General features: G+C 42.9%; 1 protein-coding gene across 1 annotated transcript in view; it reads left to right on the top strand.

The window, feature by feature from the left end:
• LOC117507858 overlaps positions 1-25486 on the top strand; it is a 198991-nt gene that overhangs the window by 48620 nt on the left and 124885 nt on the right. Inside the window, exons 4-6 of the mRNA XM_034167641.1 lie at positions 3656-3965; positions 5157-5355; positions 7813-7858. Of these exons, the coding sequence (XP_034023532.1) occupies positions 3656-3965; positions 5157-5355; positions 7813-7858 (555 nt within the window). The remainder of the gene's footprint in view (positions 1-3655; positions 3966-5156; positions 5356-7812; positions 7859-25486) is intronic.

Genomic DNA, 25486 nt, shown 5'->3' with positions numbered 1-25486 from the left:
ATTGAAACATATAAATGTTATAAAATATATGGTGAAAAAAGAGGTATTTTTATTGCTGTAAATGAGCAATTAGCATAACCAGTTAACCATCAAACCTAAATCAAAAACTGTAGGCTGACTCATTATATGTGCAACATTCTCTGGATAACTTGTAAACTATGTGGTCATTTGACAATGACACACGTGACTCATGTCTCTTTCTCTAAAATTGTACTGTTGCATTATTAATTATTACTATTAATGTTGCTATTATTATTAATATGTAAAAAAAAATATTATTTGTCATACATGTGACTCTTTTATGACAACAAACGCTGAGCCATTAATTATTATACAGAAAACAAATACACAAACATGCTGAAATGCCAGCAGCTTAATGCTAACTCTAACACTGAAAACGCCATAGGCATGCTAACGCGCTAGCATCGGCGTTAGCATAAAATTCATCTATCAACTGTTTCAGAAGACCGTAACAGGTCAGTTTAACATAAAAAAGGTAAATATTCCTCACAAACATATGTTCTTTAGGGTTTTAGTGTGGAAAAATTAAGATAAAATAAAACAAATGAAACCAACGAAGCAGCAGCTCGAAGCACTCCATTGGTTCAACATTCAAAGCAAAGCTCAGTTGATTATATGGAAGAAACTAAACATTTGCGGTAAAACAAAGTTATTTAGCAACTAATCGATGACAAAATTAGTTGACAACTATTTTAATAATCGATTTTAATCGATTAACTCGATTAGTTGTTTCAGCTCTAATATGGATTAGAGTTTTTTTCTGATTCAGCAGTCTTATTTAAAACCATTTGTTGGACCTCCGGAGGGATTTGTGTTGGTTTTTGACTTAATCATTTACTTTACTCTCAGAATTTATATTTGTGTGGTGGTGTGCGGCGGGTGTGAATGTGTTGTGTGTGTTTGATTCACCGTGTGCCGTGCTGGCCGTCTGTCGTGGTCAGTCTGCGAGGGTGTCCTGAGTCTGCTGGGCTGGACCCCATCTTCCACTGTGTCTGCCTTACCCACGACAGAAGCTTCCACGTCCGCGTTGTCCTCTGGACGGCATTATGGGCACTTCAGTGGACCAGCGGTCAAACGTCCCACAGATATAACAGCCGTCTGGATCTTCAGTCTCTCTGGGTCGGGGGCTGTTGTCGGCCTCCGATCAAAGTTCAGTCTGCCACGTTAACACACTCTTTTGACGGACATCGTGGTGAGTGCAGCAGCGGGCATTTCAAGGGCATTCATCATTGTCTGGTGATCAGTGTCTCTCCTCTTGGTGGCTTTCCTCACCTCTCTTGTTTCAGCATGACGTGGATGTTTCAAGATTTCTTTCACTTGGTTGTCGGCCCATCCTCCAATCAGGGTTTGTTCGACTCCCTGACGGACCTCTGACATCAGGCCAGGGACCAGACAGGACTTTAGGACCGCTTCAAATGGTGTCTCTCCCTTTGCATCATAGGCACTATCAGCTCTTTCATGTCCACTGTGTGCAGGGCACTCCTTCCTCATCCGGACGGAAAACTCTGTCACAGTCTCACCAGGATTTTGTTTGCAGGCTTGGATCACCACCATGTCCACTGTGGCTGGACATTTGGCTTTAATGTCATCACAAACTGCTCTGACATGCAGTTTGTACTCGCTGGTGTTTTCCCAGGTGATGTTTCAGCTCTCAGTCTTTGTGCAGGTGGTCTTTCAACCACAGCTTGAATTTTCAGGTACGGTTGGACTGGAACAAGTGTCTTTAAAAGGCTGGTCAGTTCTTCGCCTGTTGGTTTCCAGGCATGACAGAAAGCCTGGCCGAGGACACTTTCACCGTGGGAACCAGGAAACTCGATCATTGGCATGGCAAAGACGTCTTGCTGTTTCACCTGAGGCTTGGTGCCGCGGCTGTGGTGTTATGAGGCGAGCAGTGGACAGCTTTGCCCTGCGGTTGTCCTCCCATAGCGCCTGATGGATCATCGTCATGCAGGAGCTCTGGTGAGGGAGGTGGTAAGGGCTCCTCTTGTGGTGGAGCAGAGAGACCTGGTTGGGCGACATCAAGCTGCTGGACTTGTTGTGGTGATTCGGCTCGGCGACACACAGGACACCAGTCCTCTCCTCGCGGACTTGGACCCTTGACTTCGGGCACAACCAGGCTCGGATAGAGGGTGTTGGGGGTGGTGGACAAGGAGGAGAAAAGGGATTATTAAGTGATAATGTTTGTCCCGTGGGTACTTGTGTGTGTGTGTGTGTGTCAACATTCTTTGTTTTTTTTTAATTTATTTTTTTTATTTCACAAATCACACTCATTCGACCACATGGAAAATGCGGTATAACATTTCTCTGTCATGTCCACTGTCTCTTGTTTTTGACATAACTTTTCTGTTTATCCATATTTTCTTTTAGTTTGTCCAATTGATTTCTGCTTAAGCTACCTTCCCAGTTCCTGCTGGGAACCAACATCTCTCACCCATTTATTCACACGTGTGAGACAACTGTCCCCATATTTCTCCAGCATTATTCACACAATTGGAGAGCACCAGTCAACTTCATCAGGTTTCTCTTCCCCGTTTTGTTCCTCCTTTCACAACTCGGAGTCACCTTTGACCCTCACATAAACTCAGAGAATCAAAAGTCTCCTGCAACTTTGAAATAAAACGTCTTTTATTTCCTATAACTCAGAGCTCTCTGACCTTCTACACTTGGAGTCAGCTCTTTTTTTCTCTCTCTTTTTCTTTTTTTATGCTGACTCTTACCTCAGAAACTCAGACCACTCGTCTTTACAGAGTTTCTAACCAGGGCCCACACTCTGTTAAAATAAAGTTTTATTCTAACTTGCAACACCTGTTTGTCAAACAGTCAATTTTAACTTCCACAAAAAAAAAATGACAGCCTCTCTCACTGGTGGTGTTGGTTCGTGGGAATGCTACACTGACCATCGGGAACCCGGAGCTGGTCGGTTAATAATGGCCCTGTTTGGTCATCTGTCAGAGTCCTGGTCTCACGGTCCAGAGAGCATCCTACTTCTGACACCAGTTTGTGAAGGTAAAAACCTTAACTTTGGACCAAGTGGTCTCTGGCTGTCGTGGAAGGAAGAGTCAGGAGGTTGACTGTTTGTCAAAATTAACAGGTTTATTATACAAAGCGCTTTGGACACACTAACGAACAGCATACAGCAAGTATGTGTGTGTGTGTGAATCAGCACTTAGAGTGCACCCTTATGTACACATGTCAGGACGGTGTTCTTATGAGCTCATCTCCCCAAACTGATACAGGTAGCTATCTGAAAATGACTTCATCTGAGCGAGATGTTTTTGTTTCAAGGCTGCAGTTAGGTGCGATCAGAACAGACTCTGTGTCACTCTGAGTCAGACAGAAACGTGGCTATCAGTCGTTCTGCACAAACTGCAGGAACAGTCTCTGGATTAAGGACATTTCACAGTGCATTCACACAATGATCAACACAATGTGAAATAATAGTATAATATGAAATAAACATGGCGTCACATGAAGACAATCCTTCATTAAGTGTCATGTGACTGGGCCTTTAGTCATGTTTGCTTGCAGTATCCTTGTTTTACTACTATGATTCAGCCCTCTGAAAGTGAGATGACTGCACTTGGCGATGACAGTCATCCAGCCTTGTTAAAATTGTTTGACTTCTTCCTCACAGGTGCCTGAAGGTGATTCAGCCGCCCTCAGCAGCGCTGAAATCAACACCTCCACACGAGCAGTTAAAGTTGACAGGACGTTTGGAGAACCAGGGCGCCCCAGTCTGATTATTTCCAAGGAACATCTCCAAGACTTGGTTGAAATGGATCTGTCGGTTGGGTGTATCTCTAAACTACTTGGCGTGTCTGTACGAACAGTCCACCGGAGGATGCAGAAATGGGGTATCTCCATCAGGCAGTGCTACAGCAACATGAGCGACGATGAGCTTGACAAGTTGATTTCTGCAATCAAGGAACAATCACCAAATTTGGGTTTGTGTTGTTATAAAAAGATTTATTGTGTGACTGTTATGAAATGTTGACTCACTGAAGCACTCTGCCAAAGTAACTGATGTAATTTAGGGATGCACTGATCCACGATTTTTTGCTTCTGATCCCGATAGCTCAATTTGGATATGTGCCGATACGATACTTTTCCAATCCGATACCAGAGCTCTGTTTGCTTTAATATTATTATCATCATTATTGTTGACTTTACGAGGATTTTCTTAAAAAGGAGACGTGAAAGTTCAGCTACAATTTGCCAGAAGGTGCATCTAAGATGAAAGACTAGATTTGATGTTTTGGTGAAAGAATTAAATGCTTTTATTTTTATGGACTTTTATAGCTTTATTTTTATAGACTTAAAGAGAAAAGATGACACTCTGTCTGTCTGTCTCTCCTTCTCAATTTTCAATTTCAGTGGAGCTTTATTGACATGGGAAACATGTTTACATTGTCAAAGCAAGCGTTAAGAGTAAAAATGAAGTCCTCTGCCTCGCACTTGCTTTTCCTTTTCCTGCTCAGCGAACTTGGGACTTTGAAGCCTTTCAACTGTAAAAATAAACCATAAATTTCTAAATATATCACTAGCAACTGTCATGTGACAAACTCTGGATTACTGAAAGACTTTAATGGACATTTTTCCCCTTTCAGTGGACAGAATCTCTGTTCGGCTGTGCTCTGAGCTGGTGTTTCACAGCCTCGGGACGCTTAAGTAGCTAACATTTCAGCACACATTTTCAGCAACAATTCAGTTCATTTTTCTGAAAATTTGTGCTCGACAGACAGATTGGAACCTGACAGCCAGGTGGAATTTTGCTGCTACCCCTGGTTTAGAACACTGAGCTCTCTCAAACAGCTCGGCTTCGGAAACCTCCCCCTCCCATCCTCACGCTTGGCAGCAAACAAAGCAGAGAGCAAACAGCAGCATTTGAGAGGATTCACAGTGGCTCCTTTCCCGTATCGGAAAACATCGCAGGTTCGATCGATATTTTCCAGTATGTGAATTATGTTGGTAGCGGAAGCCGATCCTGAAACCGGATTGGATAAGTCACAACCTTAGTGTAATTTGGTCATTCTTGTTAATTTCTTAAATGTTTAAGGCCTGATGGTCTTTGATTGTATGCTGTCACTTCCTTTCACATGGTTGCTCTCCTTTTTGTTTTGGTGATCATCCAACAGGACACAGGATGGTAAAGGGTCGGCTCAGGGCTAAAGGCCACCGAGTACAGTGGACCCGAGTGTTGGGCTCGATGCACCGCGTCGACAGCCTTGGAATTCTTGAGAGACTGGAAAGTCTAGATTGTGTTATTAGACGAACAGACTGTTTGCCTGGACCATTGTCGCTTCTCCACATCGACACAAACCACAAATTGATCAGGTGAGCTGATCCCCCACAGGTAACGCTAGCATTATTGGTCGCATTTCCATTTCATGGGGAAATGTGTTTTCCAAAATTTTGACTGGTAGTGTGTTTACAAATCTCGTGAGGGATGAATGATCATGTCTGGGTTTTTTTATGTTTTAAGTAAAGCAGTAAATTGAGAACTGTGTCATTTCCTGTCGGCCACAAACAGCCTGGTGCGTCAGTCAGCTCTCTGAGAGGTCGGCAGGTCACGGCTCCTCCCTGTGTGTCAGCACTCGGCACACCTGATGTCACATGTTTTGTCTTTGTTTGGAGTGTGCCGTAAGGCCCCCTTTACACAGGACGGCAGCAGTTGTGAGTCTGTTGTCCGGCTTAAAATGCGTCCGATTCACAGAGGTGACGAGAAAACGGCTCTCTGTAACTGCTTCAGCGGCTCTGGTGCGTCGTGATTCTGGTGGAGTTTGTGCACTACAGATGACGTCACATTTCAACGCAGATCTGAGACTTTTTTTTTACATATATGCTGGATTTTGAGTGGTTTGTCGTCATATTTCCTCTGTGTGTGTGTGTGTGTGTGTGTGTGTGTGTGTGCGCAGAGAGGGACAGAGAGGACAACATGAGCTAAATATTAAATGGTTAATTGTTCACACTTGTCAGTTTCAATTTCAATTTATTTTCATTTACATTGTGCCAAATCACAACAGAGTTGCCTCAAGGTGCTTCACACAAGTAAGGTCTAACCTTACTAACCCCCAGAAGAACAGTGGTAAGAAAAAACCTCAAGCAGACCAGACTCAAAGGGGTGACCCTCTGCTTGGACCATGATACAGACATAAATTACAGAACAATTCACAAAACGAATATACAGGAAATGTTGCCGGTGCACAGGACAGTTTCCGGAACAGACACCACAACCATCTCTGGATGGAGCCACACCTCAAACAGAGAAAAAAAACAGAATCAGGCATCAGAAAGACAACAGATACAGTATAATCTGTCAGCATTAAACACGAAAAACAGAAGAAAAACTAAGGTGATCGCCGGCCACTAGCCATAAGCTTCACTAAAAGAGCCAGAATTTAGATAAAGTTGAGGCCGCGGCACGCTCCGTTTACGTATAAAATGAATTCAGAGTAAAAAGCGTAGAACTATACTAAAGTTTGGATTTATCTTGTGTGTGTGCACGTTTCTCCATCATTCACAGGCACCCTCAGAAAAATGACACCACTGGACTTTTTATGGCTGTAAAACAACTGACAGCCATTAAAGTAGACGTGCATTGAAATAAATGTGGTCAGATCTCAGAAAGAAATAGCTGATATGTATCTGAAAGCCGAATTTGTAATTCAGCGGAGAAATCTTTGTTTAAAAATGACAAATTTGCAGCGAAAATTTGGCCCTCCATGAAAACTGTTTGTACATCCGGGACATTGCTGTGATGTGAGGGAGAAGACAGGGTGCTAGCGCCTTCAGTCCGATCCTGCGTGTTGAGTGAATGCAATACTAGCTATTTCTCAGTTGAAATTGATTTTATCTGTTAGTAATGTTACTGTTATACACGTCCTGGTTTCAACATCCAAAAGTAAGCTGCAATGAATCCGAGATACACCTCTGCATGCTCAGATCAGCGGCGACATCAGCAGTGGGCGACGTTCTTCCCCGACCCTTACTGCGTCAGCTAGCGAGCAGGTCGTCGTGGTAACCCCGACCCCAGTCCTGCCCCATGAGAAAATATCGTCTTGCACGGAGTGCCTCCGTCCGTTCACTCATACTGCAGCTGCATTGATCATGCAGATCCTACTTACATTGCAAAAAGTCCCGAAAATAACATTTTTATGCAGTCCACAAACATTCAGTCTTAAAGCAAGATAATATAAAACTCACCAATAATTGTTTTTTTACGGGGAAATATGATCGAATATAGATCTAGTCTAAAGGCAAAACAATCATAAACAACCTCGGGAGGCTAAAGACAGTAGATGTTTAATGCGACACCACTCAGTTAAATGGGCATATGAAAAAGTCCCCAAAAATAATTTTCAGGCAAAAATAAAAGAAATGTGTACTCACCAACAGGGTTGGGTAGGATTACTTTGAAATGTAATCCAAATGTATGTACATACATACATGTAATCCACATGTATTCTTTCAAAGTAATCCTAGCTAACCTTGCTCACCAAACGTACCGCAAGACAATATGAAGTTTTAAAAAAAGTCCATCCTTCCATATAAGACAATAAAAAGGTGCTTTTGTAAGAGATGCAAACTGATGTTTAGACTTTATTTTAAATTTTGACATCTTTTTGAGACTTTTTTTTAAGTATTTATTAATTCTTTTTTTTACTGCCGGTAAATATCAGTTATTGTCTCTGACATTAGTAATAATCTGTATGGGTAGACACCAGAGTTTTGATTTGTGAGTAACAGGAGGGTAAAAGAGAAGCATTCTGTAATTATTTTATCACTTCACAGATTTGGAGTGATTATCTTTGGTGGCATCGATGGATTTTCCAGGAAAGTAAGTAGAACTTCAGCTGCTGCTTCTTTTTTTTATAACGGTAATGTAGCAGTAGCCATGTTCTTGAATTATGTGTACTTCTATAAATATGATTTTTCAACATGTTTTACTTAGGCTTCATTGAAACAGGACCTGAAGATAAAGGCAAAGAAAAACCCAATAATACAGACGTTAATGATTATTCATACTGCAAAATAAACAAAACTACCACAAAAACCCTGATTTACAGTTAAAATGGAAATGAAAAATTAAACCAGAAAAACAACAGAAGCTGGAGAAGGAACAAATAAAGTTTTAAAGTTTCCTGTCTGGCTAAGATGTTGCTGTAAATCCTTTTTGTCCACCTGAGTCACGCGGTCCTGGCGGTTGGCATTTGGTCCGCTGCAGGACATGTGGCGCCACCTCTCAGCCAGCTACAAACTGCTCTCTGTGTGAAGTCACCAGACAAACCCCCAATAAGACAGAAGACCAGTGTCCCTCCAGCCACAGAAATTCAGAGAAATGACAAGAGAGCTGAAAAACAGGAGTTTCCTGCACACGGCCGCCATCTCACACAACTCTCTGAGGCTTTACAGGAAGCGAGCGGCGTGTTTTTCTTCTGCGCAGAGTGCAAAGATGGACCTGCCCAGAAAGGATGTGGACCGTGTGGGAAATCTATTCAACTTTTCAGAAGCGTTATTATTCTAACTTTTTTAATGGAATGTCCTTTGCAGTGGACAGCAGGATGTCATGCTGTCTGGACACTTCAGTGAAACGTTTGTCCCTTACACAGGCGCTGATTCAAGCTGAGCCACGGCCCGTGTCAGTAACACTTTAAACATACCAACTAACCCGCTGTCATAACCCTGCATGTGTCCAAAAGCTGTTTTGACACATCAACAGCGTCTGTGTCGTCTCACAGTGCGGTGACCAACAACAGCACACACACACACACACACGGAGTTTTACAAACATTAATCTTTGTGTTTCATTCAAACTAAAGGATTAAAAAAAAAAAAACTGCGTACACACTAAGGAGATTATGAAAGTGTTTCATAATCTCCTTAGTGTGTACGCAGATTTACACATCACATATGCATACCAGGTGTTGACATTAAGCTTTTTAGTGTACTTGTCCATAGGACAAGTAACCCTGGCAGTTGACTTTTCCTATAGGAAAAGCTGGTTGTCCGGACAACCTGTGAGTGAGATTGAAATTAAATATTTAATCACATGTAGTTTGCTCTGACTTTTCACATAATAAAAACCTGTCATACTTCTTTTGTTTGTCAGTACTTTAACTTTAATATTCCAACATAAGAATTGCAGCTGAAATAGAAAAATCATTACATTTCAACATTTTCTGGGACTGAGATTCAGATTAAATATTTATCACATCTACTTTGCTCTGACTTGTCACTTAATAAAAACGTGTCATACTTCTTTTGTTTGTACTTTAATATTCCAACATAAGAATTGCAGCTGATCAATCAATCAATCAATCAATCAATTTTTTTTTATATAGCGCCAAATCACAACAAACAGTTGCCCCAAGGCGCTTTATATTGTAAGGCAAGGCCATACAATAATTATGTAAAACCCAACGGTCAAAACGACCCCCTGTGAGCAAGCACTTGGCTACAGTGGGAAGGAAAAACTCCCTTTTAACAGGAAGAAACCTCCAGCAGAACCAGGCTCAGGGAGGGGCAGTCTTCTGCTGGTACTGGTTGGGGCTGAGGGAGAGAACCAGGAAAAAGACATGCTGTAGGGGAGCAGAGATCGATCAATAATGATTAAATGCAGAGTGGTGCATACAGAGCAAAAAGAGAAAGAAACAGTGCATCATGGGAACCCCCCAGCAGTCTACGTCTATAGCAGCATAACTAAGGGATGGTTCAGGGTCACCTGATCCAGCCCTAACTATAAGCTTTAGCAAAAAGGAAAGTTTTAAGCCTAATCTTAAAAGTAGAGAGGGTGTCTGTCTCCCTGATCTGAATTGGGAGCTGGTTCCACAGGAGAGGAGTCTGAAAGCTGAAGGCTCTGCCTCCCATTCTACTCTTACAAACCCTAGGAACTACAAGTAAGCCTGCAGTCTGAGAGCGAAGCGCTCTATTGGGGTGATATGGTACTACGAGGTTCCTAAGATAAGATGGGACCTGATTATTCAAAACCTTATAAGTAAGAAGAAGAATTTTAAATTCTATTCTAGAATTAACAGGAAGCCAATGAAGAGAGGCCAATATGGGTGAGATATGCTCTCTCCTTCTATCATGATCTTCCATCATGATATAAATCTTGCAAAAAATCCTTTTCCACTACCTTCCAGTTCCTGACAGGTCTGCTGTGTCTTGATAGTTCCAAGGATGTTCAAACCATCGAAAACAGTTTCCTTCTTGCGAAGGGTAAAACTTTGGGCCTCCTTCTAGACCTTAGCAAAATGCCTACACATTCTCTTAAATTGTATTTTGTATAATTGTATAAAAATAATGATTTTGGAATTTGCTTAGAAATGGCTCCTCAAGAATGGATTTGTGTAAATCTACAGTCCCACTTATCAAATGTGCACTGAGCTCCTTGGACTTTTCCATTACAATGTTTTAATCAAACCAGTGAGTCGTGTCAAACAAACCATTTTTATATTGGCACTAAGAAGCTACCAGCTACAGTAAAGTGGGATCAATTGGCAAGTGAGAAGATTCTTTTTGGAACTTTGAGTATCACAGAATTAAGAATCTAACAATCTATATGTATATTTCTTGACCATGTGTTGATTTTAGAAACCCAAAATAAAAGATTTGTTATGAAGGATAAGTAGCTCCCACCAATTTGGTCCTGTATAGTAGAAAAATGCTGCTGCTGAAATAGAAAAATCATTACATTTCAACATTTTCTGGGACTGAGATTCAGATTAATTATTTATCACATCTACTTTGCTGTGACATATCACTTCATGAAAAAGTTAATACTGTCACTCTCCTGTGTGGGTGGTAAAATTTAGCAGTTTTATTTCAGAAGATGTGGCAACAGAAACAGTTCATCTGTGGTAATACAGGGAGGCACTTATTGCCTTAATCCAACTAAAAATAAAAAAAAGTCACTAAAAGACACAAAACATAAATGATGCATGGCCTGTGGTCTTAATAGTTTTTCAAAATGTGGTGGTGATGGACACGTAATGATCCTGACATTTACTTTGTCTTCTATTTCTGTAACTGCAGACTGTATGAAACCAACATATTTCATGTTTTGTGAGGTCAGCTTTATTTTTATTTATTTTTTTGTTAATATATATCCATTCCTACATTTGAGGCTTGCAGCATTTTCCAATAAAAAAAAAAAAAGGTTGGGACAGAGCAGTTTATTATTAATGGAAGAAACTAAATGTCCATGCTGGAAGAAGATAAGTGAGGGAAGCCACAAAGACACAACTTTGAAAGAATGTTTGGCTTCTGTGGGTGTGAGTGGAGAAACTGGGAATAGTGCAGCATTTTTATTTTTATCTTCATTTTACATACAGTCCCTACTTTTTTTATTTGTGGTTGTTTCTGTTCCATTTCTGGAATTAAAGAACTGCTATAAGGAAGAGTGTTAACATTTTATTGTTTTTTTTTTTTAAACTTTGTAGTAGAACAAACACAAAAAAAACAAACTCTTTTAAAGAAGGAAAAAATACACAAACGTGCAGGAAAAACTGAACAATGCAGACTGATTTGACTCGTGATTTTTAAAATAATAAGCGGTAACTTACTTTGAAATAAATGAAACAGCTGTAGCCTAATTTTGAAAAACAAAAATTCAGTTAATTTCCTCTTTTTTTTTTTTTTCTCCTCCTCAGTCACGTTTGTGCTTGAACATTAAACAACTACATTAAGTCATCTAAAATAAATATCTTTGTTATGGCCCAGTCACACGGCACACGACGATTCCTGAACAAAGGGAAAAGTAAAAAAAAAAGTCACAATTCGTTGAGAAAAGGTGGACGAAAGAGCTTTTATCACCGAACAGTCTGCGAAGCAAGAGCGCAAAAGGGATGAAAGAGGAAATTAACAAAACCGAAGCTAACGATCTCGACGCTTTTAATGAAATGCCACAGCTGGAGCAGTGTGTGTCTGCATCTGTGAGTTCCATAGCACCTGAGTCCTGAAGAAACTGCAAACAGACGCTGTGGAGATCTGTGTGCACGTCGGTGGACCACCTGCTCTGGTTCCTCGTCCAGAACAAAAGAGGGATCATCTCCATCATTATCAGATGGAGTGGACGTGCACATTGACTCACGTGCGGTTATTTCCACCAGCTGATCACTGATCCACAACGTGAATTCTTCCTTCAGAACAGCTCTTTATATCATCATTTTGATTCATCTACCTGTTGTCACATGTACAGAAGGACTGGATTATCATTCCTACACTCAGATTGTTATATTTAATACAAAATAATAAGCGCACGCAGGAGCTGCTGCTGCTGCCACTGATGCTGCATTCAAGTACTGTCGGAAATTACACAACTTTTTTGTTTCAAATTCAGCAGTTGCTTGTGGCAAAATAATTCATTGTATCCACACAAAAGATTAATTCTGGCCTATGTAAGGTGCCTGAGCCCATTGAAGCTGACCCCCCACACAGATAAAAAAATCCAAGCAAGCAGGCTGAGTTTGTCCTGTAATTTCCGACGGTACATGAAACAGCAGCAGCCTCAGCGCTCACAAACCGGCTTCTGCGCTGTGAAAACATTCAGCTGCTCCAATGAAGTCACATTAAACAATAACGTTACAAAAACTACACAAACGATTAAAAAACATCAAGAACGACAGCAAAACGAAACAGACGAATTGAGGTTTTCGTTGCCCTTCGTTCAAATTTTTCAAGTTTAAAAATCCTGACGAATCGCCAGATGCAGGAATGAGGCTGCTCGAAGGTTAAACGATGGCGACGACAGGCAACGAAAGTTCAGATTTCTTGTTTTGTCAGGGCTTCGTCATCCTTCGTTAAGTGCCATGTGACTGGGCCTTTCAATAACAGCCTGAATGAATTTTTAATCCTGTACGTCCCAATCACGTGATAAATAGTAAAGATGACTCCCATCCTGTGGGAATCCCACGGGAATCCCATGACCTGTGGGATTTCCGAAAAAATGTCAGACTCTACTACGAACACACACTCCATACAGTGGTCTCACGCACACATTGATATCATGTTTTCCGATTGTCCGCTACGTGGAGAGTGGTGGGAAAAACCAAAGACGCTTTCTCACGAGGTGCGACACAAGACGTGATGTAAATGAGAAAACAAAAAGGCAGCGGTCAGGTATTTTGGTTCAGAGCGATGAAAATAAAGAATGTGAACGTTTTAAACCAAAAAAATGCCACTTGTCCCAGACAATCAGACAAGCATTAATGTCGATGCCTGCATACAAAAGGGCTTAGTGATATGTCAGTAAATATTAAAAACACGGGGCCCAAGGCCCACCATTTTCAGCGCCGAGGGGCGCTGGGCACCGTTCGCATTTTGTACCAAACTGCTGTGTTGTTCTCATTAAAAGTGAGAATGGGACACTTTTATAAGAGGGCTCACTGACTTTCAGAACACGTTAAAGCTGTTTGCTCACACAGCCGCTTAAGTGTTTTCTTTCTTTGCCCTGTCCTCGGCGAGCTGGGTTTGCTCTGCACACCCCTTGTGTCACCGGCCTTCACTTCAGCAGATATTGAATGGACGTCTACACACCTGACTGCAGCCAAACAATGCCAGCATGCCGCTTTCAAGCTGGTGAGTCTGGTGCGCTCGGCGAGTCCGCCGTGATCCACGCCGGTGAGTCCGGTGCGCTCTGCGAGTCCGCCGTGGTCCATGTAGGTGAGTCTGACTGCTGATTTGTGCCAGAGAGGAAAGGAGCCAGATTCAGTCATACCGACGAGCGAATCTGAGGCCTTAAAAAAAAAAAGACCTTTGTGATGTCACATTACTGTCATCACCCTTTTTTTTTTTTTTTTTTTTTTTGCAGAAATCTTTGTGAACATGAAGCTTGAAGTCAGAGATGATATTATGGTGCTATAAATGTCGTTGTTTTCCAGATCCTTCTGGAGTACTGAGGTTCCCGTAGTTTACTGGTCCCCCAGCTCAGATCCACATGTACTTTTATGCACGTTCTAATTTCTGTTTTTAGAGCCACATCTGTGTGTCTGTCTCCCCTGTGAAAAATGCAAACCCACGCAGTTCAGTCAACCTGTAAAAGTACCTGAAGATGTGCAGTAAGAATTGTCGAAGCAGACTTTTAACTCAGCCTAGTTTTGTTTTTAAAGTGTAGGTGACACCAAAAAATGTGCACAAATAACTGCTAAAAATGATGAAATGTTGATATTGTAAAAAATCCTGAACATAAGTGCACAGATGAAGGATAAACAGCTGTCTGAAGCCTGCGCTCTATTTCAGGCCTCAGCCACAGCCATATTGTTGTGATGTCATCGGGAGAATGGGACCTGCTGATTCAAGCCCAGATTGATCGTAATCACGTTGGAGGTCGAGGTGTTTTCAGATGAATTGTTTTCCAGTGTGGAGCGTTTTTCTTTAAGTCCAGTCTGAAGGTGATTCTGAAGAAGCTGTGGGTACACAGCCGCATCGTTTTGAGCCACATATAGACCACAGTGATGGAGGAAAACCTTCAGTCTGACACTAGTGATGATATTGGCAGAGTTCAGAACACAGAAAGATGATTATAAAAAATTTAAAAGTTGACGCGGTCCAATTTCGGCATGCGGGCAGAGATGATAAACTGTGTTCAACTGTGTGTGTGTTTTTGCCAGCTCTTTGATCATAATTGACTGATAAGGCCCCATTAAAAAAGTTAGATTGCCATCCTTGACATTAGAAAAAAGTGATAAGGATGCAGGTTTTTTTTAAACAATTTTTTTCTGCCTTACAAAGATACATACATTTCAAATCTGAAACATGAGACAGCACCTGTGAGGGACTGAAAATATCAGCTATTTTTAAAATAAATCTTGTTTTCTTCTTGAATACAGTTAGTGTACTGTTAGTAGTGTTATAAACATGCTATTATTAAATATTAAACCCATTCACACATGGAGTAAATATAAAGTCTTAGCTGTTTGTTTCAGTGAGATTCATCATCGCAGTCTGATGAAAACATATCCAGGCTCAGAGCATGGGAGCGTGTACAGATTCTGGCCACCATGAATTACCTTGAAATATGTCATGGATTTTAAAGGGTACTGTTTGGACTACTAACCTGTCAAGTTTCAGAGCTTAATACCTGCTCACTGTGGACACACAGCTGAATTCATTCAGAGTGCCTTGTCGCGGGCAAAAAAAAAAAAAAAATGCATTTTTGAAGATTCTTGCACCATATTTTAAGTAGTCTACTTCCATAAAACCAATACTCTTCAAACAGCATGTCTGTATTTCTGGTCCAATAGAAGATACACAAAAATGGGATGTACACAAAAACGTGACGTACAGCAACTGAGAGATTTGTTGGAACTGTTAGCTAGCTACTGCTTGACGTGTTCAAACCGAGATGTATTGTGAGAACCAACCAACAGTGCACCCTAACTCATGGCATAGTTCCAGGCTGGTTCTGTCACAGCTGGAATGCTGTCGAGCGTGACGTACACAAATCCTGACGTACCATGTCTGTGTATCACTAAAGGACCTGGTATCAAATACATTCAAAGACTAAATAGTAACTACTAGGGATGGGTATTAAGATTTTATCTATCGATTCCGCTTATCGATCCGATTCCTTATCGATTCCCTTATCAATGCCTCCTGTGAATTTTCTGTCTACTAAAAGTAGGCTTTACAGGTTTTCTGTGTCAACATTTTATTGAGTCTTAAAGTAAATAAATATGTAATTGGTCACTGGATCCTTGATCTCTGGACATAAATAGAAATAAACAAAATCTGTAGTTGTTGTCAAAAGCATTTCCTTTCAGACATTATTGGCATGAATGTCTCTCCGTACCTCTGATCTGAGCTCAGCCGGCTGCTGCACGTCAGCGCAGAACATCTCATTTTGGGAGGGAAAAAAAAAACATTTTGATCGATTGCGGTTTGTTTGTATTACAACGTTTGGAAAGAGGTGCCATTTGATTTAAACAGCGATTCACTTTGAAGTTATAAATTCCGAGCGGACTCGACTTAGCACAAAGTGACGCAGCGTTTGGAGCAACGAAAAGGAGGACGATTCTTGATTCTTTCTTGCAACAAGACAGGAGTCCCAGTTCGTGACTTTAATCTGCACAAAAGTGACTCATGATTGACATATTTTAATGGCTTTCAGAGGAGTTAAGAAGCAGAGTTGCCGCTTCTAAAGAGGATGAAACAATGAACCAGCGAAGCAGCAGACCGAAGCATGGCTTAACTGGTTCAAGGTTCAAAGCAATGAAATGATCATTTTCCCGATAAAACACCCTCAAATACAATGGTCGCTCTGAAGGATTGATAAGGGAATCGTTAAGCAAAAAGGCTATTGATTAAATCATTTCTTAATGATACCCGAAAAGAACCGGTTCCTGATATCCATCCCTAATCTTGACTATACCTTAACCACTGACATTCTGTAAACAGCTGCCCTGCATCATTGGTATGTCATGTCTGGGGTGCACGTTTTTGTGACGTACAGAAATGTGAAGTACTCTGTAAGAGGAAACGATAAGTGAGTGTACATGTTCCCATGCAGCAAGCCTCCACATAAAGCCTGAGTTTGGAAAACAACGTCTGAAAAGACTTTAATTCCTTGTCCTAGCTGAAGAAAGGTCCCTCTGTGACACCGTCACTTTGTGCCACAGTTGCTCCATCAGATCATGGTTTCTGCACCAGAGGTCATCCATCAGGTTGCAGCGCCTGGTGTGGCTGGGCCGATCCAAGACCGGCACGGGTGTAATCTGTTAATTGGGTGTCTGTGGGTGCTGGTTCGAGTTTCTGCTGTGAGCGTAGTAATCTCTTCTTCCACCGGGCCTCACCCTGCACTACCCGTTGAAAGACTCGCAGCGCCTCATTCATTAATGTCTGTTACCACAAGCAGTATATTCTGTCCGCTGGCGATGAAATCCTCTCATGAGCCACAAAGGAAAAAACAAGTAATGTGAAAATACTCAGTTTGGCCTCCATGTGGAGTGGAGAGGTTGCACAACACCGTGCTTGTCATTATGTGTTCCATTTGCCGATCAAAAGGTTTCTGCCTGTGGTGGAAATGCAAACCAAGCCAGACTCAGCCGTTCTGACACGTATAATACCCAAACCACCCGGTGGAAACCTGGCTGTCCATAGCCTGTGAAAATCCATCAATTAGCAGCATCATTTCTTTAAGCCACAGCGTTCAAAGCATGTGAAAAAAGTAGCGTGTTTAGCCTGCTGGTCTGCAGCTGTCAGACGTCTGGTTCCAGCTGAAGTCGCACCCTCCTCAATGGGACAGTGTCAAAACAGCTGTCTTCAGAATGTGCGGACGACAGGGTGGATGAGTCGCTGGCTGACCCACATACAGTGGGGTAAAAAAGTATTCAGTCAGTCCCTGATTGTGCACGTTCTCCGACTTAGAAAGATGAGAGAGGTCTGTAATTTTCATCATAGGTACACTTCAACTATAAGAGACAAAATGAGAAAAAAATATCAGGAAATCACATTGTAGGATTTTTAAAGAATTTATTTGTAAATTATGGTGAAAAATAAGTATTTGGTCACCCACAAACAAGATTTCTGGCTCTCACAGACCTGTAACTTCTTCTTTAAGAAGCTCTTCTGTCCTCCACCTGTTACCTGTATTAATGGCACCTGTTGGAACTCGTTATCTGTATAAAAGACACCTGTCCACAGCCTCAAACAGTCAGACTCTAATCTCAACCATGGCCAAGACCAAAGAGCTGTCGAAGGACACCAGGAAGAACATTGTAGATGTGCACCAGGCTGGAAAGAGTGAATCTACAATAGTCAAGCAGGTTGGTGTGAATAAATCAACTGTGGGAGCAATTGAAGAAAATGGAAGACATACAAGACCATTGATGATCTCCCTCCATCTGGGGCTCCACGCAAGATCTCATCCTGTGGGGTCAAAATGATGATAACAGTGAACAAAAATCCCAGAACTACATGGAGGAACCTGATGAATGACCTGCAGAGAGCTGGGACCAAGCTCCAGAAATGAAGCACTTACTCACAGAAATACGTCAGATTGCTAACAAAACAAATGGGACTGCTAAAACTATGGTTGTCCTGCTGATGTCACTTCCTCCTCCTCCAATTTCCTGACTCACCCGGAAGTTCCTGTTTTTTTTCTCTAACCGCACACCAAGAAAGCATTCATTTCAAATGGTTGTTTCATTTTAGTATTAAATACTCAAAAAAAAAAAAAAAATCCACATCATGTCACCTACACTTTACGTGGAGGCGCTTGGCTCATGCTAACATTAGCCCATTAGCTTCACGTTATGAGATACCTGTTAGCATCTGATGGTTCTAGTCAGTTTTCGGTGCAAACATTAGCTCGTTTGCGTGGTGTTGTGTGCCTGAGCAGGTTTTCGGGCGTGTAACAGTTACTGTGGGTCCTCCCCTCGCTCAGGTCCAAACACACCACAGGGTGACGGGGCGGAGAAATCGACTGGTCCGAGGACGCGGCCCAGTAACCATTGACCTATTTTTCCCTGCTACACCGATGTCTAGCTAAAAATCTTGTTGGTCTAGTGATTTAAGTGTTCAACAAGACAGACTTTTTCTGATTTGTGGTTGTTTCTGTTGCATTTCTGAAATGACAGAACTGCTATAAAGAAAAGTGTTAACTTTTTTTTTTTTTTGCTCCACACTCGGGTTAAAGTCCTCTGTCTCTGCTCCGCGCTCGCTCTCTCACTGCTCTGATGTTCTCACCCTCACTCAGCAGAATGTACCGTCTGAGTCCAAAAACAAAGTTATCGCCTTCGTCAACATACGCCGTCTGATTGGTTGACTGCAAAGGTGTTACAGTTACGTCACAACGTCACTCAGTCTGAAATCCTCGAGATTTTCAAATTAGAAGACGCTGCCGCACAGGATGAATAAAAAAAACATTGGACATGGAGCTGCTGTGGAGGGCTTAAAGAGCCGCAGGTTGTGACCCCTGTCTTCGACGATCCATTAGGACGTTTCACCGCATGAGACAGATTATTTTAGGTGTTTGTAATAAAATACTACAGACACAACAGCAAGTGGCTCCGTTACAGCCGGAAGAGTTGCATTCAGCCGCTGTCACTCAAAGCAAAAATTCACCCCGTACAGTTGTCATGGAGAAGGAACCTATCTGGAGAGACCAAAACCATTCTTTGGAGCAGGCTGGAAACATGTTTAGTTCTGCTCTGAAGTTAGACCTTTTAAAATGGGCTTCGATGGGAATGCGCTCCATTTTGAAGCCTCAAGTGGCCAGTCAAGGAACTGCACTTCTTGGTTGGGGTCAATATGATGAGTGTTGTTGATTGACTGGAACAGCTTCCTCAGGGTTTTCACAATAATGGATCAAAGGAAGATGAACGTTTCAATAGATTAAAGATAATTTATTGGCAGTGATAAAGTATATTTTATTGATCAACTCATATTTCAGAAATACTGTGACTGAAGAAACTGACCAATAGTTAATTATTGCTGTTTGAGACATTTCAAATCAAATCAATTTTATTTATATAGCGCCAAATCACAACAAACAGTTGCCCCAAGGCGCTTTATATTGTAAGGCAAAGCCATACAATAATTACAGAAAAACTCCAACGGTCAAAACGACCCCCTATGAGCAAGCACTTGGCTACAGTGGGAAGGAAAAACTCCCTTTTAACAGGAAGAAACCTCCAGCAGAACCAGGCTCAGGGAGGGGCAGTCTTCTGCTGGGACTGGTTGGGGCTGAGGGAGAGAACCAGGAAAACGACATGCTGTGGAGGGGAGCAGAGATCGATCACTAATGATTAAATGCAGAGTGGTGCATACAGAGCAAAAAGAGAAAGAAACAGTGCATCATGGGAACCCCCCAGCAGTCTACGTCTATAGCAGCATAACTAAGGGATGGTTCAGGGTCACCTGATCCAGCCCTAACTATAAGCTTTAGCAAAAAGGAAAGTTTTAAGCCTAATCTTAAAAGTAGAGAAGGTGTCTGTCTCCCTGATCTGAATTGGGAGCTGGTTCCACAGGAGAGGAGCCTGAAAGCTGAAGGCTCTGCCTCCCATTCTACTCTTACAAACCATAGGAACTACAAGTAAGCCTGCAGTCTGAGAGCAAAGCGCTCTATTGGGGTGATATGGTACTACGAGGTCCCTAAGATAAGATGGGACCTGATTATTCAAAACCTTATAAGTAAGAAGAAGAATTTTAAATTCTATTCTAGAATTAACAGGAAGCCAATGAAGAGAGGCCAATATGGGTGAGATATGCTCTCTCCTTCTAGTCACACACTGCATAGGAGGCCACTATCTCGTCTGGGGGTCAAAGCACGTCAGTAAAATAGACCTCGACAGTTCAGACAGCACAATTTGGTTGTTATTTCTTCTTCAGCCAAGTGTTCACAATTATGGGCTGGTTGTGGTTTTTAGATAATGTAGGTTTTCCTGGTTCAGTAGGTTTATCAGCTTGTGTGTCCTTTGGAGTGACCATGTAAACGTCCTGCTGGACATGAAGGATGTAACAGAATGGTCAGAGTGCACATACAACCCCAGTTCCAATGAAGTTGGGACATTGTGTGAAATGTAAATACAAACAGAATACAGTGCTTTGTAAATCCTCTTCAACCTATATTCAATTGAATACACCACAAAGACAAGATATTTAATGATCAAACTGATAGACTTTATTGTTTTTGTGCAAATATTTGCTCATTTTGAAATGGATGCCTGCAACACATTTCAAAAAAGTTGGGACGGGGCAACAAAAGACTGGGAAAGTTGATGAATGCTCAAAGAACACCTGTTTGGAAACATTCCACAGGTGAGCAGGTTAAATGGAAACAGGTGAGTGTCATGATTGGGTATAAAAGGAGCATCCCCAAAAGGCTCAGCCATTCATAAGCAAAGATGGGGTGAGGATCACCACTTTGTGAACAAATGAGTGAAAAAATAGTCCAACAGTTTAAAAACAATGTTTCTCAACATTCAATTACAAGGAATTTAGGGATTCCATCATCTACAGTCCATAATCAGAAGATTCAGAGAATCTGGAGAACTTTCTACATGTAAGCAGCAAGGCTGAAAACCAACATTGAATGCCCGTGACCTTCGATCCCTCAGGCGGTACTGCATTAAAAAAAACAACATTGTGTAAAGGATCTTACCGCGTGGGCTCAGGAACACTTAAAAAAAAAAAAACATTGTCAGTTAACACAATTCATCGCTACATCTACAAGTGCAAAACTCTACCATGCAAAGTGAAAGCCAAACATCAACAACATCCAGAAACACCGCCGCCTTCTCTGGGCCCGAGCTCATTTGAAATGGACAGACGCAAAGTGGAAAAGTGTGCTGTGGTCTAATGAGTCCACATTTTAAATTGTTTTTGGAAATCATGGACGTTGTGTCTTCTGGACAAAAGAGGAAAAAGACCATCCAGATTGTTACCAGCACAAAGTTCAAAAGCCAGCATCTGTGATGGTATGAGGGTGTGTTAGTGCCCATGGCATGGACAACTTACACATCTGTGATGGTATGGGGGGGTGTTAGTGCCCATGGCATGGACAACTTACACATCTGTGATGGTATGGGGGTGTTAGTGCCCATGGCATGGACAACTTACACATCTGTGATGGCACCATCAGTGTTGAAAGGTACATCCAGGTTTTGGAGCAACACATGCTGCCATCCAAGCAACGTCTTTTTCAGGGACGTCCCTGCTTATTTCAGCAAGACAATGCCAAGACACATTCTGCACATGTTCCAGCAGCGTAGCTTCGTAGTAAGAGTGCAGGTACTAGACAGACCTGCCTGCACTCCAGACCTGTCGCCCACTGAAAATGTGTGGTGCATTTTGAAGCGCCAAATATGACAACGGAGACCCCAGACTGTTGAACAACTGAAATCGTACATCAAGCAAGAATGGTAAAGAATTCCACCGACAAAGCTTCAACATTTAGTGTCCTCAGTTCCCAAACACTTATTGAGTGTTGTTAGAAGGAAAGGTAATGTAACACAGTGGTAAACATAACACTGTCCCAGCTTTTGAAACATGTTGCAGGCATCCATTTCAAAATGAGCAAATATTTACACAAAAACAATAAAATCTATCAGTTTGAACATTAAATATCTTGTCTTTGTGGTGTATTCAATTGAATATAGGTTGAAGAGGATTTGAAAATCATTGGATTCTGTTTTTATTTACATTTTACACAACGTCCCAACTTCATTGTTGTTGGGGTTGTACATTTCTTGGTTACACGTGATGTGTAAGACCCTTTTGATGGCGAGTGCAATTGCACACGCTCCCCTGGTACATGCATTCTGTCTGATCTCAACTGGATCCAATTGTTTGCTGTAATAGCACATATCTCTTTCACATAGTGCCTGGTTGATTGTTTTCCATCACATCTAAATGAAATGGTTTGCAGAGATCAGGTGTTGCTAATTCAGAGGCCCTGCACAGTTGCTGTTTCAGTGTAATGAAAGCTTCATCTGCAGCCTGGTCCCACTCTAGGTTGGTTTTATAGGCTGCGTTTCCTGCTTTTGTTTTGAGTTTCCTCAGTGGGGCCACCATTTCAGTGTAGTCGGGGACAAAGTTTTTGTTATAGTTCACAGACGTAGGAAGGACATCATCTTGCAGACTGTATGTGGTTTGGAGTGATTTAGGATGTCATCCTTATGTTGTGCAGTCATTCCCAATTCTCTGTTGGAGACCACTCTTCCCAAGAAAGACACTCTCTGCCTTACCAGTTGTAATTTTTACCTAGACACCTTAAAATCTTTCGCACATAACCATTTTAAGAAGGCTATAGTTGTAGTTGTCTGTGTGGTCACCTGCTCCGAGGTGTCTGCAATCAGGATGTTATCCACGTATTGTAGCACACAGGTCCGCTCATACAATTCAGCCTCAAATTCTCGAAGTTTTCTCATCACATCATTAAAGAGTGATGGGCTCTCACAAAGTCCTTGTGGCAGCCCAGTGTAGGTCTACTGTCTACCCTCATACATGAAGGCAAAGTAGGGTTGGCTAGCTATGGTTATGGGCACACAAAAAAAATACACTGGACAAATCCAACACAGTGAACCACTTGTACTTCGCCTCCACATTGGTGAGCATAGTGTATGGACTGGGTGTGTCACCAGAGCCTCATTGATCATTCTTCGATCATGGACCAGCCAGTAATTGGTCTTCCCTGTTTTCACCACAGGGTTGAGGGGGGTGTTATATAGAGAGTGACACTCCACCAAGACCCCCGCCCTCCATCAACCCACGGATGGTGCCCCTTATGCTTTCCAGTTTATTCACTGACAGAATACTGCTTCACGTGAATGAGTGGTTTGTTTGGTTTTAGTTGCAGCTTGATATGGTCCACGGAGGTGCATTTATCCACATCCATGGCACCCTTGGCCCAGCCCAAGGGGAGTCAGTATTCTTTCTGCTATGAGTACGAGGCAAGAGTTTTTTATCATAGCCTTGAGTGTTATGTGGGCCGCCAGAAGAGGAGGTACTGCTGGCCCAACACCAGAGGGCGCCCTGCCTTGAAAGCGGGCTTCAGGCACCAGAGGGCGCAGCTGCCTTCCTGGAACCCCTACGGACAGCTGTCAATCATCACACCTCATCAGCTGTCATTCATCACCAATCATTCATCACCTTCTCCATAAAAGCCTGGCAGTGACACCACATCCCTGCCGAGAAATCGTCTTACCTGACAGGTAAACTTCTCAGCTGTTATTGTGCCGTTTGCACACATTCTGTTGTTACTAAGTTGGCAGTGTTAACCCTGTATACTCGCAGCTTGGAGCTGGGTGGTGGAAGTTGGAAGGAGTCGGCGTTTCCTACTCCTCACTTATCACTTAAGTATACGATTGGTGCTGCACGTACTTAGCGTTCCTGTTTCCTCGGAGTGGTGGATTATTCCCTCAGGAAGGGACTGTGACTGTTTGTGCTGAACTGTTTGCTGGGTGTGCACACACCCACTTGATCTGTCTGTGCTTCCTGCCAGCAGTACCCGATCCGACAGCTGGAGGTGGTGGCCACCTGAGGACTCAGGACTTGGCGGCTCCAGTGTATTGCAGGTCTCCGCTGGCAGTGGAAATCATGTGGGGCCTAACTCTTCTCTGGACAGGCGTCTCCTATCCTCGAGCCTGCCCACACGTCACCAACTGTTTAATTGACTGTTGTCTAAAATCGTATCTGTATACCGTTGTGCACATTTTACAACATTAAATTATCTTTTGCATTTCCATTGTCCGTTCATTTACGCCCCCTGTTGTGGGTCCGTGGACACTTTCCCAACAGGATTTCTCGGCCAATCGTCATGGATCCCGAGGGGCGTACATAAGCCCTCCGGAGCCGTACGGAGGTTGTGTCGAGACATGCGCAGACTTCCAGTGTTCGCTCGTCTTTGCACAACGTCCCGTCATGTATGCGTCTGATGCCAGCCGGGTGGCTTATGTAATAAACCTGCTTCGAGGAGAGGCACGCGCCTGGGCTACAGCGCTCTGGGAGCAGAATTCACGGCTCCTAACATATGCTGGATTTGTGCGGGAGTTCAAACAAGTGTTTGATCACCCCAATAGAGGCTTTGAATGTGCTGCTGTCAATGAGACAGGGGCGTCGGAGTGCAGCCGAGTATGCAGTCGACTTCCGCATCGCGGCAGCGAGGTCCGGCTGGAATACTGTTGCACTCCGCGCCGCCTTTGTAAACGGACTGTCTCTGCTCCTGAAGGAGCATCTGCTGCCTAAGGATGAGCCGCGGGATTTTGACGGGGTTATCGACCTGGTTATATGGTTAGACAACCGACTAGAAGAACATCATTGGGAGTGGGGCGAAGGGCGTGGCCGGGCACGAGCCGTCCCTCTTCCTTCCGGGTCCGAAAGGGTGCCGCCGTCCCCACACTCCACAGCCAGAGAGCTCCGTGTGGCTACAGCTCCCCCTGCTGACGAAGCTATGGACACGAGCAGGGCCAAAGTGAAATCAAATAACAGACAACGGAGGCTGGCCCGCGGGGAATGTTTTTTCTGTGGCTCGAGTGAGCACATACAGAAGAACTGCCCCAAGCGGTTAAACTACAACACCCGCCCTTAGAGACTGGGCTGAGGGTGGGCCATAATACTCACGCGGGGAAACCCCATAAATCCGCACGCATCCCAGTTACGATCCTGAGTGGGGATCTAACCCTTCACGCCCCAGCACTGGTGGACACAGGGTCGGAGGGGAATCTGCTGGACAGCAGATGGGCAAAGGAAGTTGGGCTCCCTCTAGTGGCCTTACCGTCACCATTGTCGGTACGGGCACTAGATGGCACCCTTCTCCCATTAATCACACACCAGACACAGCCGGTGACATTGGTTGTGTCTGGGAATCACAGGGAGGAGATTGTGTTTTATGTAACACCTTCTACCTCCCGAGTGATTTTGGGTTTTCCATGGATGTTAAAGCACAATCCCCGGATTGATTGGCTGTCTGGGGTTGTGACGCAGTGGAGCGAAACCTGCCACCGGGAGTGTTTAGGATCCTCGGTTC

Source organism: Thalassophryne amazonica, chromosome 3 (assembly GCF_902500255.1).
Source record: "Thalassophryne amazonica chromosome 3, fThaAma1.1, whole genome shotgun sequence".
Taxonomy (NCBI): domain Eukaryota; kingdom Metazoa; phylum Chordata; class Actinopteri; order Batrachoidiformes; family Batrachoididae; genus Thalassophryne; species Thalassophryne amazonica.
The sequence above is the reverse complement of the archived record's forward strand: the minus strand, read 5'-3'. Positions and strand labels throughout refer to the sequence as shown.